The sequence below is a fragment of the Leopardus geoffroyi genome, chromosome D2, assembly GCF_018350155.1.
Source record: "Leopardus geoffroyi isolate Oge1 chromosome D2, O.geoffroyi_Oge1_pat1.0, whole genome shotgun sequence".
Taxonomy (NCBI): Eukaryota; Metazoa; Chordata; class Mammalia; order Carnivora; family Felidae; genus Leopardus; species Leopardus geoffroyi.
The window spans coordinates 17,762,274-17,779,676 of record NC_059334.1 but is presented as its reverse complement, the minus strand read 5'-3'; the positions used below and the strand labels follow the sequence as shown (position 1 = coordinate 17,779,676).

Below are 17,403 nucleotides of genomic sequence, written 5' to 3'. Positions count from 1 at the left end.
AGAGCTGGTCTGTGTGAAACGTAGAGCGAAGAAAATGACGCTTAATAAAATGTGCAGGTTGCTAAATAAAACTCTGCTATTAATTTTGTAAACAGGTCTTTCCATCAGGTTGTGTGACTAACACACAAAGTGAGTTTTGCTTTCTTCCTAGGTGGTGGGATGTACCACAGTCACCCGTGTGACTTCCTAAGGAAGGGAGAAAAGGCGTGCGTGGAAGGAAATTGATTACAAAATGCAAGCGAGTGGATTTCTTCCCCTTGTTTAGGATTGTGACACTTCCTAAAGCAAGGTGAAGGAATCTGTACCAGCGCTCGCTAATTACACAAATTGTCTTGAACCAATAACATTAATCTTCTGACACTCTTAAATCAGACTTATAAAAATACGTAGAGTTCACCTGCTAACTTCCCTCTGAGTATAGTCACAGAAAGTAAACCAGACTTGAATCCTTTTCTCCTTCGCCCACGTATAAAAACGATTTTTGTCCAGGTGAATGCGGGAGTTCTCCTCCAAGTTCTCATGCCGAGTTCTCCTATTTTAACTCATCAAAAAAGTGAGCAAAACACCCCAGTGGGAGTCTGCTTTCTAAGGAACCAGGTGCTGTCTCCCCCCTCCATGGATGTTCCACTTCAGTGCGGGTGGACACTGAGTTTTCTTCTTATGGAGGCAGAGGTGGCCTGCAGGTGCTACTAGGCTGGCCTGGGGGACTGGGGACCAGAAGTCGAGACCCTTCCACGGATCGCACGTTTAAGCCGAGGCTCCGTGCCTTATTAGCGAAAGTATGAGCCGAATCAGATTATGTGCAATTTATTTGCAGGGAGCTTTTGTTCTTGTAGACTTTCATCCTGAGTCAGCTGTTTGACGACTCCTTCAGGAGCTCTTCCTGCCCTGTCCTCCCTCTGCAGGGACTTAGCTCGCACCGTATCCTCTCCCAGAGCCTGGTCCCGCTTTGGCCCTGGGCTCTCAGCGTACTTGCCCCAGACGGACTTCAGCTGCTGGAATGGTCCCATGGAAGGACTGTTATGAGGGAGGGCGTGGCAACGGGAAGAGAAATTTCTAACCGGGGTGAGGTGATAGCAAGGCACTGGGAATGGAGAAGCCGGGCTCGCCTCGATGCTGAGCCCGGCAGGTGGGCTGAAGGACAAGAAAATGAGGAGTCTGCTAAGTCGAAACTGACGTCCTCCTGCTGGAAATAAGCCACGGCGTTCATAACCTCTCCAGCTCAAATTCCTACCGCAAGCCCTGATCGGTTTCCGTCTTCCCAAACCTTGTTATTATCACCTAGCTCTCATGCCCCCAAATCGTTGCAGCTGCCTTCGGCATAAGAAAGTCTGGTCCGCCCCGCCGAATGGGGGAGGGTACAGCCCAGGGTGCTAATACCAGGACGTGGAAATCTTTGCGGTCACCCCAGAGGCTGGCTACCACACTGACCGACTACGCTTTTACCACACCTTTTAACATCTTTGAAATTGGGACGCGTCTTACCATGAAAGCTATGTCACGGTTTGACAGGCAAAAATTCCCATTCAGTACCATACAAAATACTCACGCATCTCATAATCGTGATATCCTAGTCAGGGAAATAGGGTGTGTGTACCTTCAGGATTTAGGGGGGCTGCCTGTCTCCGGGCTGCTTGCCGGGACCACAGTTTCTCCATGCCCCACCCGCCAGTCTAATTGCCACCCGCCGCAGGCACGCCACTCTCCTTCTGTGCCCTTGCTCCCCGCGCCATCCCTTCTGTCATGCCCTCTTCGGGACTCAAGGATCGCATCAGGCACCGGATCTTCTAGGAGCTCTCCCTGACCACTCAAAAGCATCACAGCCTCTCCTCGATCCTCCTACGCCGGGTGGGTTTTCTTGTTTGTTGGTTTCTTACGGTCCTGAGGTCTTTTATTTATTTATTTATTTTCCATTTCCCATGCCGTGAATTCATAGGGCATGGGTTCCAGCAGCTCAGGCTCCTCTCCTTCGGCTCTCACGAAGTGTGCTTCGCTGGGTGGGGCCGGCTGGCGCTTCTGGTGCACCCAAGTATCTTTCTCCTTGGCTTCCTTCTTTCTCTGATCGCTTTCCTTCACACGCTTCAGGAAGCTGTCTCGGCTCTTTGAGTGCTTGACGGGCTCAGCACGTGCATTAATTCTCTTAGCAAGACTCTTGCCCTCAACTTGTTTCTTTACGGCAATGCCAACAGCATGCTGGGTGACGTCGGAGACTCTTCCAGTTTCGCCATGGGAACATTTGTGGGGCGTTCCTTGGTGAGCAGCGCCCATTCCCTGGATGTCCGCAATATCACCTTTCTTGTAGATTCGCATGTACGTTGCCAAAGGGACAACTCCGTGTTTTCTGAAAGGCCGAGAGAACATACAGCGAGTACCTCTCCTCTTTCCCTTTGTGTGGGTCATTTTGGCGAGTTCCTGGAAGATGGCAGTCCCGGCCGAAAGGAAGGCTAGAGGCCTGGTGTTTTTAAGAGCGGAGTTTCTAGACTCTTCCTAAAACAGCTACAACACACCTCTGCTCCTCAGGGGAAACCCTCCAAGTAATCTTATGCACACCAATAATGAACTGCTATCCAAGAATGTACCAGTCAAGTGTTATAAGCCAAAGCTGCAAAGATCCCCATTTCCAGTGGTTCATCAAACTGATGGCTGTTCTGTTCTCTATGACATCTAAGTTCTAGGATTTATTTGGACATGGCTTCTATGCACACCATTGCACAGGATGGGAAAAGGGTGCCTGCTCTATTTCTTTTTCTTTTTTTCATTTATTGTTTTGGAGAGAGAGAGAGACCATGAATGGAGAGAGGGGCAGAGGGAGAAAGAGAGAGGGGATCTTAAGCAGGCTCCACGCTCAGTGGGGAGCCCAATATGGGGCTCGATCCCATGACCCTGGGATCATGACCTGAGCCAGAATCAAGAGTCAGAGGCTCAACCAACCAAGTCACCAGTGCCTGCTCTATTTCTGCTAAAAAAAAAAAAAAAAAAAAATAGGGCTTTTGTCCAGCCATGGGGTTAAGAATAAAAGTTCAGTACTTAATGAAACGCTTTTTGATTTTTTTAAAAAAATTTTAATGTTTATTTATGTATTTATTTATTTTTTTGAGAGAGAGAGACAGAGACAGAATGCAAGTGGGTTGGGACAGAGAGAGAGGGAGACACAGAATCTGAAACAGGCTCCAGGTGCTGAGCGGTCAGCACAGAGCCCGACGCGGGGCTCGAACTCACAAACCGCGAGATCATGACCTGAGCTGAAGTCGGACGCTCAACCGACTGACCACCCAGGCGCCCCTCTTTTTGATTTTTTGAATGTTTATTTATTTTTGAGAGACAGAGACAGAGTGCGAGTAGGGGAGGGGCAGAGAGAGAGGGAGACACAGAATCCGAAGCAGGCTCCAGGCTCCGAGCTGTCAGCACAGAGCCAGATGTGGGGCTCGAACCCACAAACCGTGAGATCATGACCTGAGCCGAAGTCAGACGCTTAACCCACCGAGCCACCCAGGTGCCCCAATACGACTCTTGTGTGTACTTTAACTTGTTGCCTTATAATTTTTTCAGGCTTGATTTAAACAGGTGAATTGATGTGGTCTACAGGAATCAGTTTGAAAAGGGGAAATGGATAAAACGCATGAACCACCATTGAAACTGATTAGAAACCCAGTAGGGGATATTATTAAATTTGAGGATTTTCTTCCAGTTACTCGATCGGTTACCACTGGCCTGCTCAGAAGAGAAGCTATGCTGGACCACTGCCAGGAATACACTGGGACAGATCCAGACTTGTTCTTCTCGGGGACTGGCTGGAGAGCATTTCTCTCATTGACTGGATGCATGGGAAGACAAATCATCGCCGTTACCTCACACCGTATCCAAAAAGTAACTAGAAATGAATCATGGGCTTAAACATAAAGGCTGAAACCAGAAGACCTCCAAAAGAAAATGCAGGACAAAAATCTTCATATCATCGGGGCAAGCAAAGGTGCATTGGGCTGGGTAGACTACTCCCTGGGAATCACTTTTCAATCCAGGGTGCAGAAAGCGAGGAGTCCTGTTTCAGTCTTAAGCCTAAGCCATGTTGACCCATCTCGCCCTAAACGCCTATCACATTTGATTGCATTCAGCTGTATCTATTGTCTGGGTTAGAACCCAGAAGGATGATTCGTTGGTACCTTCCCTCGTCTGTGTTCTGACTTGTTGCCAAGGACCTGTCTTCGATCTGTCTTGGGATGTCTGTGTTCAAATGCACAGAGTTAAATTCCTGGGCTGGTGGTGGGGGCGGTGAGGGGGCGGTCGTTTGACACAAGGTGCCTCCCCTGTTCCGTGCCCTCTATCTTCCTCCCTGGTCTCCAGCTCCCCTTTGGCGTGTGACGAGCAGAATGAGCTCGCATGAAACTATTAAAGAATTCTCTCGCTGACTTCGCCCCGCGTGTCAGAAGAAACAGCCCGAGTCCCTGCCACATAAAATGGAGACGTGTCCCCGGCTTAGCGATGTAACACCCCATCCCTCCCACGCCGCACGCGGTGGGAAGCACTAATCATATCCGTTAGGGACCCGGCTGCAGAGCATGTATCAAAGGAGCAGGGCAGAAGCGAGGAGAGAGAATTATGTTTAATAAACGAATTAAAACAATTATGCAGCCACCCAGTGAGTACAGAGCTTTGAGCTCTGCTTCAAATGGGGTTTGAAAGAATCAACCGGGAAACTGTGGCAACCAAAGCTGGCCCGGTCTTTCAAAGAACTCTCACAGGGTCAGTACACGGACATTATTGGTTAGAGAAATCTAAACTGGTGCTCTTTTATCAGATCTCTTGTGAATCTACAGTAAATGATTGTCTGTAATCATCAAGAACTCAACAATAACCATTTCAAGGCCTTAAAGCCCCACCTCTGCTGGTCTGGTGACACTTCATCGTGTTTGTCATCATCTGTGACGGCCCTTGGACACTCTTCCTACATCTGAGGAATTTTCCCACTGTACCTTTTGTCCCCAGAAGAGAAGCCAGAAAAGCACTTTGTCACTCTACCTTGTCCCCGATGCAAGCTTAGCGACCTGAGCTCCGCCGATCAGACTTACCCGCGTGCGGCTTTGGTGGGAGAGCAAAAAGCACCAATGGGATCTGCTTCTAAGGACGGAGGGAAAGGACTGGAGTTTTCTGAGCAGCTGTCGTCGTAGCTCCATCCAGGGTGCACGGTTGGGGTGTCACTGCGGTATCTCCCCGGGGCAGTCCTGGGGTGGTACAGCCCCAAAACTTGGCCTTGGCCCCCTGCAGGCTCTTCGAGGCCCCTGATACTGTTTTAATAAAGTCCTTTCCTGCCCAAACTAGTTAGAATGATGGGGCGCCTGGGTGGCGCAGTCGGTTAAGCGTCCGACTTCAGCTCAGGTCACGATCTCACGGTCCGTGAGTTCGAGCCCCGCGTCGGGCTCTGGGCTGATGGCTCAGAGCCTGGAGCCTGCTTCCGATTCTGTGTCTCCCTCTCTCTCTGCCCCTCCCCTGTTCATGCTCTGTCTCTCTCTGTCTCAAAAATAAATAAACATTAAAAAAATTAAAAAAAAAAAGAATGTTGACGGATACGCATTATTTTAGAAGCTAAAAAATAAAATGATAGGGGAAGACTAAAAGTGCTTTGAAATTTGTAAAAGGCTGTATCCATCTACGGGAGCAATTACAGTAGTTGGCTTTTATTTTTTTTTTATTTTTATTTTTTTTAAATTTTTTTTTCCAACGTTTATTTATTTTTGAGACAGAGCATGAACGGGGGAGGGGCAGAGAGAGAGGGAGACACAGAATCGGAAGCAGGCTCCAGGCTCTGAGCCATCAGCCCAGAGCCCGACGCGGGGCTCGAACTCACGGACCGCGAGATCGTGACCTGGCTGAAGTCGGACGCTTAACCGACTGCGCCACCCAGGCGCCCCATACAGTAGTTGGCTTTTAAAGATAAGAAGCATCAACCCAAGCTCGCGAATAAGTTGACCACTCACTAGCTTTGCTGAACGTTCGGCATTCTAGAAAGTAATACGTGGGTCACGGGATAAATGTCATAGGTGTTTCTTTATGGCCACACGGCAGGGAGTCTTACCGGGATGACGCGATGGGTCTTCAGAAGTTTCCGAAGCTACTCTTCGTGTAAGAGCTAACTCAGACCATTCCTGTCCCCCGTGCTCTGACATTGGACACTTGTCCTTTGGGAGGGCAGAGAGTAGGAAACACCACATTGGTGGGCCCATGCAGGGTTTCAGGCTCGCCCTGGCTGAGGTCCCAGCCGAGAACCAGCATGAACCGTGAGACACATTAGCCATGCTCCTTCCTCTGTCCGGCTGAATAATATTGCATTAATATTAATATTGCATTAATATTATTAATAATAATATTGCATTAATAATAATATTGCATTGTATGGATTTACCACATTTTGCGTATCCGTTCATCTGGAGACGGACACTTAGGCTTCTCTCTCTGACATGGGTCTCTCAATCCATTGTACCACAGCCTGCTAGGATGGCGGACAGAGCGATTCTGTGTCAGCTGCCACACGACCCAGAACGAAGTCTGCTTCCTTGCCTTCCCACAGCGACTTTTCTCTCATGGCCTCATTGCCCCGCTCAGATTCGGGGGCTTGATTATCAGAGTGACTCTGGCACATGTCTGTGTTTGCCCCCACTCGGTGGAGGGAGAGGGTGCATGCTACCATCAGTGGGAAAAAGATAACATGGCTTCTCCATTGTCTTGTCCATGCCTCCTTGTGGAGCCCTGCCTTGTAGGGAGAGTGAGTTGGGAAACTTCCCGCATCTCAGCACCTTCTCGTTTAAGTAGAATGTTGCAGACCATTCCAAGTGCAGCTCCCTCCCTAGGTGGGGTTAAACACCTCATCCTCCTCCCCATCGTGGGTCTGGGTGTAGGGTGGGTTGGGACTGGAGGCAGTGGGGCCCAAAGCCTTGGGTTTCCCGCTGTATCCTGTGGCCCTGGAGGTCTTTCCTCACAGTGCTGGCTTGCTGGACGGCCCTGGGGTGGGTCTCGTGGGCTCCCCCTGCTGGAGACTGGCTCCTATCATCAAGTCCCTGCATCCTGTGGCCCCGCAACCCAGCCCTGCTCCTCTTGGTTTTGTCCCACTCCTCGCGAGAAGCTGGAGGAACGCTGGGTCATCTGCATGCCATATACAGGCCGTATGGAGCCAGGAGCCTGCCTCAGCCTCTTCTGTCCAGCCAACTCCGCACCCCCGCCCCCTGTACCTTCCTCCACCCAGACACTAAGCATCTTGACCCAACTTTCATGACAAGAAGAACGTTCCCCCCCACACTAGGGAAGGAGCACCCCTCTGGAGTCCCTCCTAGGGACTGGCTCCTCCTAGGCTTGGCTTCTAGAAGATTAAAAGGAAGAGACTTTTTCTAACTGTGTATTCAATGTGGATTAATGTGGATGAAGTCCGCAATCCTTTCACACGGCCCAGTTCACTCCCCGTCTCTGCTTTTTGAAAGTCTGGAAGGCACAGTAATACGCGAACCAAAGTCCTTGAATGGACACTCCTTCCAAAACACCCACAAATATCCTCAGTGCCTTCGTTTGCCCCTGCGTTCTCTCAAGGACCCAGCCTCCCAATAAATTTCTGTAAGCGATTTCTGTAAGTCACGCCATTTCACTTTATTTTGTGTCTAGCTCACACCAGACTAGAGCTGTTCTTTCCATTTTTTATGATTTTGAGTCAAATGTACAGTATTCAAAGTAAATGACAGATTGGGAACACTTTTAGGAGGGGCTTACACACAAATCAGTTATGTTAGCCCACCAATTCAGAAAATAACTGTCTTTAATATCATAGGAAAAAATATGTAACGTCAGAAAGGCCGGGAGAACTTCCTCTTTGCTACTGTTTGTCTCTTGTGTCTTGTATAGGACCTGCCTACCTATTTATTTGTTGCATTTAGTTATTGATATGATAATATAATATGATGATTATATTTCACATATTATATTTAGTGTGTCATATTTATATTAATATTATATATTATTTTATAATTCTGCATTATGTTATTACATATTAATACATACAGTAATATTTTGTTATATAATAACTGATATTCATATTGAGTATTAAATATTTATTGAAGCAGGCTCCAATAAATATCGGTGAAATAAGTGAGGGTTCAGAAACAATAGCTTCAGACTCACACATCTGTCTGACAATGCCAATTTTAACTCAAGGAAATACTTTCTAAAAAGTTTTTTTTTTTTTACATTTTTTTTTTTTACGTTTATTTATTTTTGAGACAGAGAGAGACAGAGCATGAACAGGGGAGGGGCAGAGAGAGAAGGAGACACAGAATCGGAAGCAGGCTCCAGGCTCCGAGCCATCAGCCCAGAGCCCGACGTGGGGCTCGAACTCACAGACCGCGAGATTGTGACCTGAGCTGAAGTCGGATGCTCAACCGACTGAGCCAGACCAGGTGCCCCTAAAAAGTTTTTATTAAAGTGACAGAAGGGGCACCTGGGAGGCTCAGTCGGTAAAGCATCCGACTTCGGCTCAGGTCGTGATCTCACGGTTTGTGAGTTCAAGCCCCGTGTCAGGCTCTGTGTAGACAGTTCAGCGCCTGGAGCCTGCTTCGGATTCTGTGTCTCCCTCTCTCTCTGCCCCTCCTCCACTTGTGCTCTGTCTCTCAAAAATAAATAAATGTAAAAAAAAAAAAAAAAAAAAGGGACAGAAGCCCTAAGTCTGCTTGAGTCTCTCTGTCACCTTGAAAATCTATTGAGCAGAAATCCCAACAGCTAGAGGATTATGCAAAAGGAAGGCCATAGATTAATTTAGGGGCGAATCCTGGCACTCATGATTGTGTCTCATCATCTTGTAAGAAAAAAGAACCAAGAAAGTGTTTCATAGAAGAAAATAGAAGAAAGAATCATCACATGGTAGTTAGGGACATATGTTCTAGTCATGGTTTTGCCACTATTTGCTGTATGTCTTTTGTGAACACTTAACTTTTTTCTTTTCTTTTTTTTTACTCTCAGAATGCAGCCCAATGCAGGGCTTGAACTCACTACCCTGAGATCAAGACCCGAGCTGAGATCAAGAGTCAGATGCCACCCAGGCACCCCATGTGAACACTTAACTTCTAATGACACTTTATCAATGAAACAAGGAGATTCACCTATAGTCTGGAAAACTACCAAAACAGCACTTTTTGACTTTTGAAATCAATGGCATCCCCCCTTTTTTTTTTGAGCAAAAATACCAATTGATCGAGAGAATAAGAAGATAAGCCACAGAATGGGAGAATATGTTTCCAAAACACATATCTGATAAAAGAGTTGATATCCAACATATGCAAAGAACTCTTAAAACTCAACGATAAGAAAACAGCAACCTTATTAGAAAATGGGCAAAAGACCGGAACAGACACGTCACCACAGAAGATCTACAGATGGCAAATAGCAAATGAAAAGATGCTCAACATCACGTGTCATTAAGAAGTGCAAATTGAGGGGCGCCTGGGTGGCGCAGTCGGTTAAGCGTCCGACTTCAGCCAGGTCACGATCTCGCGGTCCGTGAGTTCGAGCCCCGCGTCGGGCTCTGGGCTGATGGCTCAGAGCCTGGAGCCTGTTTCCGATTCTGTGTCTCCCTCTCTCTCTGCCCCTCCCCCGTTCAGGCTCTGTCTCTCTCTGTCCCAAAAATAAATAAACGTTGAAAAAAAAATTAAAAAAAAAAAAGAAGTGCAAATTGAAACTACAGCACCATTGCACACCTGTCAGAGTGGCAAAAAATCAAAACACTGACAACGTCAAATTCTGGCAAGAATGTGTACCAATAGGGACCTTCATTCATTGCCGGTGGGAATACAAAATGGTACAACCACTTCGAAAGATGATTTTGCAGTTTCTTACAAAACTAAACATATTCTTATCATCAGATTCAGCAATCGTGCTTCTCAGTATTTGCCCAAATGAGCTGAAAACATATGTCCACGCAAAAACCTACACAGAAATATTTCTAGCAGCTTTATTCATAATTGCCAAAACTTGGAACTACCCAAGATGTCCTTCAGTAGGGAAATGGATAGATAAACTATGGCGCATCCATACAATGGAATATAATTCAACACTAATAGTAGAGATCAGAGAAAGAGGAATTTGGCTCTCTCTTGTCTCTTCTCACAAGGGCACTAGTCCCATTATTAAGGCCACACCCTTGTGACCTAATTGCCTCCCAAGGGCTCTATCTTTAAATATCATTGCACTGGAGATTAGGGTTCCAGCATATGAATTTTGAAGGGAGGATGCAAACATTCAGTCCATAGCAGAACCTAAATAAATTCTATTTTTAAAAGTGGGGGGGGGGGGAATTAACCAAAATCCATTAATAGAGAAGCAATAAAAGTGCATTTTATTACTATAAATTCATTTTATAACTGCAAATGTATAAAATATATTTACTTAAAATAGTCAACGAACGAGAACCCTGAGGTGATAAAATGTGGAATCGGGAGTGGTGGTCGACAGTTTGAGCCAGAATCCAAACTATATCTGTGCTTTCTTTTGTGTTTACTTGTGTTTCTGCAGAAAATTTTGATTATAGAGATAAGTAATTGCAGATAAATGCTGACTCATGACAATCTCAGGGCACTCCTTAATTCAAGTGACCCAAAAGCTTGAAGAAAAGAATGATAAAAATCTTTGCTTCAAAGCTGAATCCCTAAGAATGCCAAATGCATGTTCACGTCCCTAAACGGAGAGTGGCTGAAATTTACACCATGATGTGTTAGTCCCTCACTTGCTATCGTATAGCTGGCTATCGCGTCCCATTGAAAGCATGAAGACCTCAGGGACGAACACGAATCGAGCTATGCCCACTGGCGCAAACCAAGTGCACGAGTAGCATCCTGGCGTAAGATTTTACAGGTTTTATATGCACAGATATCCACAGGCCTGAACGGTTTAAAAGGGCATCTCAGAGTTTAAATATTGCTAATGAACTGCGTATTGCGATGGTCAAATATATGCACCACAATGCAGAGAAAAGAGATAGCTTCTGTACGAAGATGAATGAACGGTGGCCGCATGAGTCAATGTGGGGGCGGCCGGTACCGTGTCGAAATTCAGGATATAGCACATCGAGAGTGTTGTCTTCATCACTTTAATAAAATACATGATGAAAAAATATTTTAAAGACGCGTGAGTGACGACTCGATGTGCAGTCTTATAGGCTATCAGCATAAAGTGAGGTCACATACCCATTAAATCTAAACTCAAGCAGCTTAAACTTCTCAGCCACTTCCCTAGAAGGAATTCGAAGGTCGAAGTTTGCTGGAGCTGTTGCTGGCACCTCCACCTTGCTGTGACAGAGTTTTGTACAAGTGATTATAGGATCACAGAGAAGAGCTGCATAAATCTGATTTAGGGGAAGAGGCTGAAAAAAAATGTCAGGGAAGACTAGTGACCAAGTCTTATTTTCTGTTTTCTGATGCTTTGACAATCTGGGGCCTTGCTGACCCCGGAAGGACTGCCCCTCCCAGGGTTGGTCAATTCCCGGACAGAGTAAACAACTCACCTCGGCGGGGGGGGGGGGGGGGGGGTGCTTTTTAAACGCAAAGCAATGAATCCAGAGTCGGATCCCTAACCGCCTCTCCTATGGAGCTCGCACATTCAGGGACCAGATCATACCAGAGCCAGGTAGCAGCAGGGACAGCCCCTGTGCCCCAGCACCTGCTGAAAGTATTCAAACCAGCCGGTCCTAACCTGCTGCCCCTGCTTTCCCCATTCTACCTGCAGAAACCACAATAAAGGCTCTATCCCCAGCCCCATCCTGACAGACACTGCTGCTGTCCTGTGTCCTGTCCCATCCCTCCCCGGTGACTTGGCATGCTCCCTCCTTATGGGGTCTGTTAGTAACCAAGGGTCTTTTCAATGAAAGGTATCTCCTGATCTGTTGGCCTTACTATCCCTGAATAATAAAAAATCCATAAATCAAAACCGACTTCCTGGAGGAGGTGATGTATGAGGAGAGTACTGAAGAATGTCAGGGAGTATTTTTTTTAAAGATTTTAATGTCTATTTTTTTTTTTCAACGTTTATTTATTTTTGGGACAGAGAGAGACAGAGCATGAACGGGGGAGGGGCAGAGAGAGAGGGAGACACAGAATCGGAAACAGGCTCCAGGCTCTGAGCCATCAGCCCAGAGCCCGACGCGGGGCTCGAACTCACGGACCGCGAGATCGTGACCTGGCTGAAGTCGGACGCTTAACCGACTGCGCCACCCAGGCGCCCCTAATGTCTATTTTTGAGAGAAGGAGAGAGAGAGAGAGAGGGAGCAGGCGAGGGACAGAGAGAGAAGGGGACACAGAATCTGAAACAGGCTCTAGGCTCTGAGCTGTCAGCATAGAGCCCTACGTGGGGCTCAAACCCACGACCCACGAGATCACAGCCTGAACTGAAGTCGGAATGCTCAACTGAGTCACCCAGGCACACCATGGAAGGATTATATTTGTAAAACAAGCCGGCAAAAAGTGTTTTAGGTACAGGGAGCAGTAGGTGTGACCTCCTGGAGGTAAGAGATAGCCAAAGGCATCCAAGAATTCACAGCTGTTCACTGTGGTTAGAATACGGAACCCAAGGGGCACCTGGGTGGCTCAGCCGGTTAAGCGTCCGACTTCGGCTTAGGTCATGATCTCACGGATCGTGAGTTCGAGCCCCGAGTCGGGCTCTGTGCTGACAGCTCAGAGCCTGGATGGAGCCTGCTTTGGATCCTGTGTCTCCCTCTCTCTCTGCTCCTCCCCCGCTCACGTTCTGTCTCTCAAAAATAAACATTAAAAAAAAAGAACATGGAACATGAGGGAGGAGTGGATAAAAGTGCAGTTGGAGAGATCGTTAGGCACCAGATCTGTAAGGTCGTTATGCGCCATGTTCGGTAAGCAGTGGAAGCTAGTTGCCATTATGTTGCCTCCGACCACTGTCTTTCTCATCCTCCTTTTTCTGGGGACAGCATTGCATTGACTCTGGGTAATTTCTTCCATGCTTTACCGGGTCTGGGGACCACACACATAAACACACACAGTGGTGGGTCCACCTGACTCAAAGAGGAACCAATCAGAATCTCCCGGGGATTGATATGTAAATGGCAGGAAGGAGAGGTTATCTTTTTAGTGACGTTACCGGCCTTGCTGGTGGGGATTCAGGACTTGGCAACAGCCATCCTCCCTAACACTCGAAGAGACTCTGACCAAAGAAGAAAGCAGCCACATGAAGACAAGTAAACATGAGACATGGATAGAAAGAACATGTGTTCTGCTGATTTCCAGTCCCTAGTTCTTGACTCTGAAATTCCAACTCTTCAGCTCTTTTGATTTGATGACCCACAGTATCCTTCCCTATGCGAACCTGGAAATCCTTTGTTTTGTTTGGTTTGTTTGTTTGTTTGTTTTTCCCTTTCGTTCCGTCCACTTTGCTTTGGATTGCTGTCACTTGCCATCAAAGAGTCTTGCAAAAGTCCTCCACTAGGGAAACTTGGACATCCTTAGGAGGTACTATTTTCAATAGGAGATGGACATAACGAGATGGGTGTTTTAGAGTGGTCATTTTGGAAGATGTGTAGAGGACAGATTGGTGTGGGGAGGGAAGGAAGAAAGGCGTATGGCTGGAGATGGGAAGACAGCTTGGAAGGCTAGTTACAGTAGTTCTGGCAGGGTGCGGGGAGTGCCAGAAGCAGAAGAGAAGAAGGGGCAGTGGAAAGATTAAACACATACAGGGTGGGAAGATTAATGCGATTTCGTGAAATCCGAAATTATTAGGCTTTTAACGCACTTACTTTGGGATCTAATATTTAAACTTTTTTAAATTATCTCTGGTGGCGATGACACCATAATCTTTTCCGTGATTAAGAACTCTGAAATCTTGGGGCGCCTGGGTGGCTCAGTCGGTTGAGTGTCTGACTTCGGCTCAGGTCACAATCTCGCGGTTCGTGAGTTCGAGCCCCGCGTCGGGCTCTGTGCTGACAGCTCGGAGCCTGGAGCTGCTTCGGATTCTGTGTGTGTGTGTGTGTGTGTGTGTGTGTGTGTGTGTGTTTATCTCTCTGCCCCTCCCTGTTCTTGATCTGCCGTGGTCTGTAGACTGTCAACTGGGTCTTGAGTGAAATGGAAAGTGACTGAAGGGTTTTACCCTGGTGAGTGGAAGGTGGTGATGGGATTATTTTTGAATTTTTTTAAAGTTTATTTATTTATTTTGAGAGAGAGAAAGAAAGAGAGAGAGAGAGAAAAAGAGAGACACAGGGCTCGATCCCAGGAACCATGAGATCATGACCTGAGCCGAAATCAAGAGTCGCATGCTCAACTGACTGAGCCACCCAGGCGCCCCTCCTTTTGCATTTTTCACGGTTTTCTTTCTTTAATTTATTTTTGAGGCAGAGGGAGACAGAGCATGAATGGGGGAGGGTCAGAGAGAGACGGAGACAAAGAATCTGAAACAGGCTCCAGGCTCCAAGCTCCGAGCTGTCAGCACAGAGCCCGACGCGGGGCTCAAACTCACAGACTGCGAGATCATGACCTGAGCTGAAGTCGGATGCTTAACTGACTGAGCCACCCAGGCGCCCCTCCTTTTGCATTTTTAAAAGTTCACTTTGGCTGCTGTGTAGAGAACAGATGAGGCCTGCTTCGGATTCTGTGTGTTTCCCTGTCTCTCTGCCCCTGCTCGTGCTCTGTCTCTCCCTCTCAAAAATAAATAAACACTAAAAAAGAAAAGAGACAGACAGAGAGAGAGAAGAATAGTTAACAATAGAAAAAATAAATCTGCTGCCCCCATGGAGCTTCCATTTTAGCGGCTGAGCCGGAAAATAAGCAAATAAACACACACACATGTGAGATGTTGACAAGGACTAGGAAGAAAAGTAAAGCTGGGTAAGGGGACACGGAGGCTGGGGGCTTAAGGGAGCAGATTCGTATTTATTTTTTATTGGTATTTTATAGAGGAGTGTGTCAGAGAAGACTCTGGTTTGAGCAAAGACCTGGAGGAAATTGAGGAACGAGCAATTGTGCTGTCTGGACAAGAACATTCCAGACAAAGCAAACAGTAGGCACAAGGTAGGAGCACATCTGGTGCGTTTAAAGAATGGAACAGAGACCAATAATGCTGGACAAAGAAAAAGAGCAAAAGGGCAAGTTGTAAGAGGCAGGTAAGGGAGGCAGTGGGGTCGTGTTCAGTCTCAAAGGCCCTTGAGAAGGATTTGTCTTTAACTTTGTGCCACATGAGAAGCTGTTGGATGGCTGTGAAGAGGCTTGACTTGACTTAGATTAGGAGGCAGGGAAACCAGTTAGGAGGTTATTCGCATTAACGTAGATGGAGGTTTCATGACCTCTGTACTGTTGACATTTTGGGCCACGTAGATTTTTTTGTCGTGGGGGCTGGTCTGTGCACCGCAGGATGTTTATTTAGCAGGACTCCTGGCCTCTGACCACTAGATGCCAGCAGCACCCTTTCCCCCAGTTGTGACAACTAATATGGTCTCCAAGATTGTCAAAGTCCCCTCGGTGGACAAAACCCTCCTGGTCGAGGACCACCGATCTAGGGTGAGTAGAGTGGCGGAGGGACCGGAGTGGTAGATGTGAGAATGGGGAGAAGTGGTGAGATTCTGGGTGTATTTTGAAGGGCAAACTCGCAGGATTTCTAGATAAATTAAGTGCAGAGTGTATGGAGAAGCTAAGACTTGGGATGATTCTACGATTCTTTGGCCCGAGGCACTGGAACAGCCAAGGTGCCATTTGCTAAGATGGGAAAGACTACAGGAGAGGCAGGTTTGATGGGAAACAGGGGTGGTTGGCTTTGGAAATATTACATTTGAGATGGCGGTTGAACCCAAACAGGAATGCCAAAGCAGGCAGCTCAGTGCACGAGTTCGGAGTCCAGGGATGAGGTCCAGGCTGGAGACACAAATACGAGCGTCATTAGGATAGAGGTGATATTTCAGGACATGAGAAGGAGTGGGCTTATCTACGCAGTGAGTACGGACAGAGGTGTGTTCAACAGCCTCGTGGTGTCTGTCCCCTTGTGTTATGTCCTTTGAGTGTGGACGGGACCTAGGACTTGCTCTTAACCTAGTAAAACTTGGCAAGGTAAGAGGTTCGCACTCTTATGATTACATCACATTAAATCAGACTCTGGTTTCGCACGATAGTAGGAGGATCTCCTGCTGGCCTTGAAGGATCAAAGAGCCATGTTTCAAGCCACCTATGGCAGGGAACTGCACGTGGCCCCTGGGAGCTGAGGATAGTGTCTGGTTCACAGCCGGAATCTCCTCCCCACCTCCCACCAAACCGTACAGATGCGAGGAAGTGAGTTCTGCCAACAGCCTGAGTGAGTTTGGAAGCGGATTCTTCCCCAGGTGAGCCCGTCGGTGAGAACAGCCTGGTTGACACCCTCACTTCTGCTTTGAGTGAGAGCTTGAGTGGAGGACCCCCTAAGGCTGTGCCTGGACTCCTGGTGACAAATGATGAGATAATAAACTGGGTTGTTTAAAGCTACTCAACTTGCTGTTATTCGTTATGAAGCAACCATTAAAAACAAGGCAACAGGCCCAAAATGGCGTCGCTTATGCTAAGCGCATGTCACCAAACTGAGACTTAATTACAGCATGGGCTCCCCCCTCTCAAATGAGTCAATCAGGAGCCACCGGATCATCTGCATGATAGACCCCTGCCATCCCCTGAAGGAAAGTCACCTGGCCGTAACCAACCTGTTTTTGTTTTTTTTGTTTTTGTTTGTTTGTTTGTTTGTTTGTTTGTTTTTGCCTGGTGTCACTTCTATGCTCCTCCTCCCCTGTGCCGACCAAGCCTTTCATTTTATACAGCTCCTCAGAGCTCCTTTCGATCTGTTAGATGGGATGCTTTCATTTCATGAATCATTAAAGAAAGCCAGTCAGTTCTTTAAAACTTACTCAGTTGAATTTTGGTTTTTAACGCAACAGGAAACTCAGACCGAAGGTCTGGGTCCTGGAGCCCACCGACGTTTAAAGGTCAGGAAGTTCAGGAGAACCCAGCCAAGTCGACCGAAAGCAGCCATCAGTGACAAAGGTGGAAAACGAAGGAAGAGTCAGAATCTAGATGCATAAAGTGTAACATTCCAAGCAAAGTGAAAGGCCTTCTGTGTCATTTAGGACGGACGGGTTGAGTCATTTGAGATCTGGGAATTAATCATCGGATTCGGCAAGGTGGTAGTTCCTAACGGTCTTGTGATGCACCTGTACAGGTGTAGTCGCGGGACCAGAGCCTGTCTGCAGTATCTGAAGTGCAAAAAAAATTTCAGGTTTTGGATTCAAATGGGAGCTGTGGATATGAAGAGCAGTGATCAAGTCTGACTTTGCTTTTGGGGGTTTTGTTGATGGATTAGATACGAGATTAGGGAAAGGAAGGAGTCATCTCAGGGGCTGAGGCTTTAGCCACC

At 47.2% G+C, this 17,403-nt stretch overlaps 1 protein-coding gene and 1 long non-coding RNA gene across 2 annotated transcripts; one reads left to right on the top strand and one right to left on the bottom strand.

Moving 5' to 3' along the window:
• Positions 1-791: 791 nt before the first annotated feature.
• Positions 792-2,400, bottom strand: LOC123577286 (60S ribosomal protein L21-like). The gene is made up of 2 exons (XM_045439382.1): positions 1,924-2,400; positions 792-995 (listed from the first exon to the last, which is right to left on the bottom strand). The coding sequence occupies exons 1-2, from the start codon at positions 2,398-2,400 to the stop codon at positions 792-794; spliced, it is 681 nt and encodes a 226-aa protein (XP_045295338.1).
• A 13,039-nt stretch (positions 2,401-15,439) lies between these two features.
• On the top strand, positions 15,440-16,189 carry LOC123577483. Its single transcript, XR_006701868.1, has 3 exons — positions 15,440-15,533; positions 15,828-15,961; positions 16,139-16,189. It is a non-coding gene; the product is annotated as an uncharacterized LOC123577483 (long non-coding RNA).
• Positions 16,190-17,403: the final 1,214 nt, after the last annotated feature.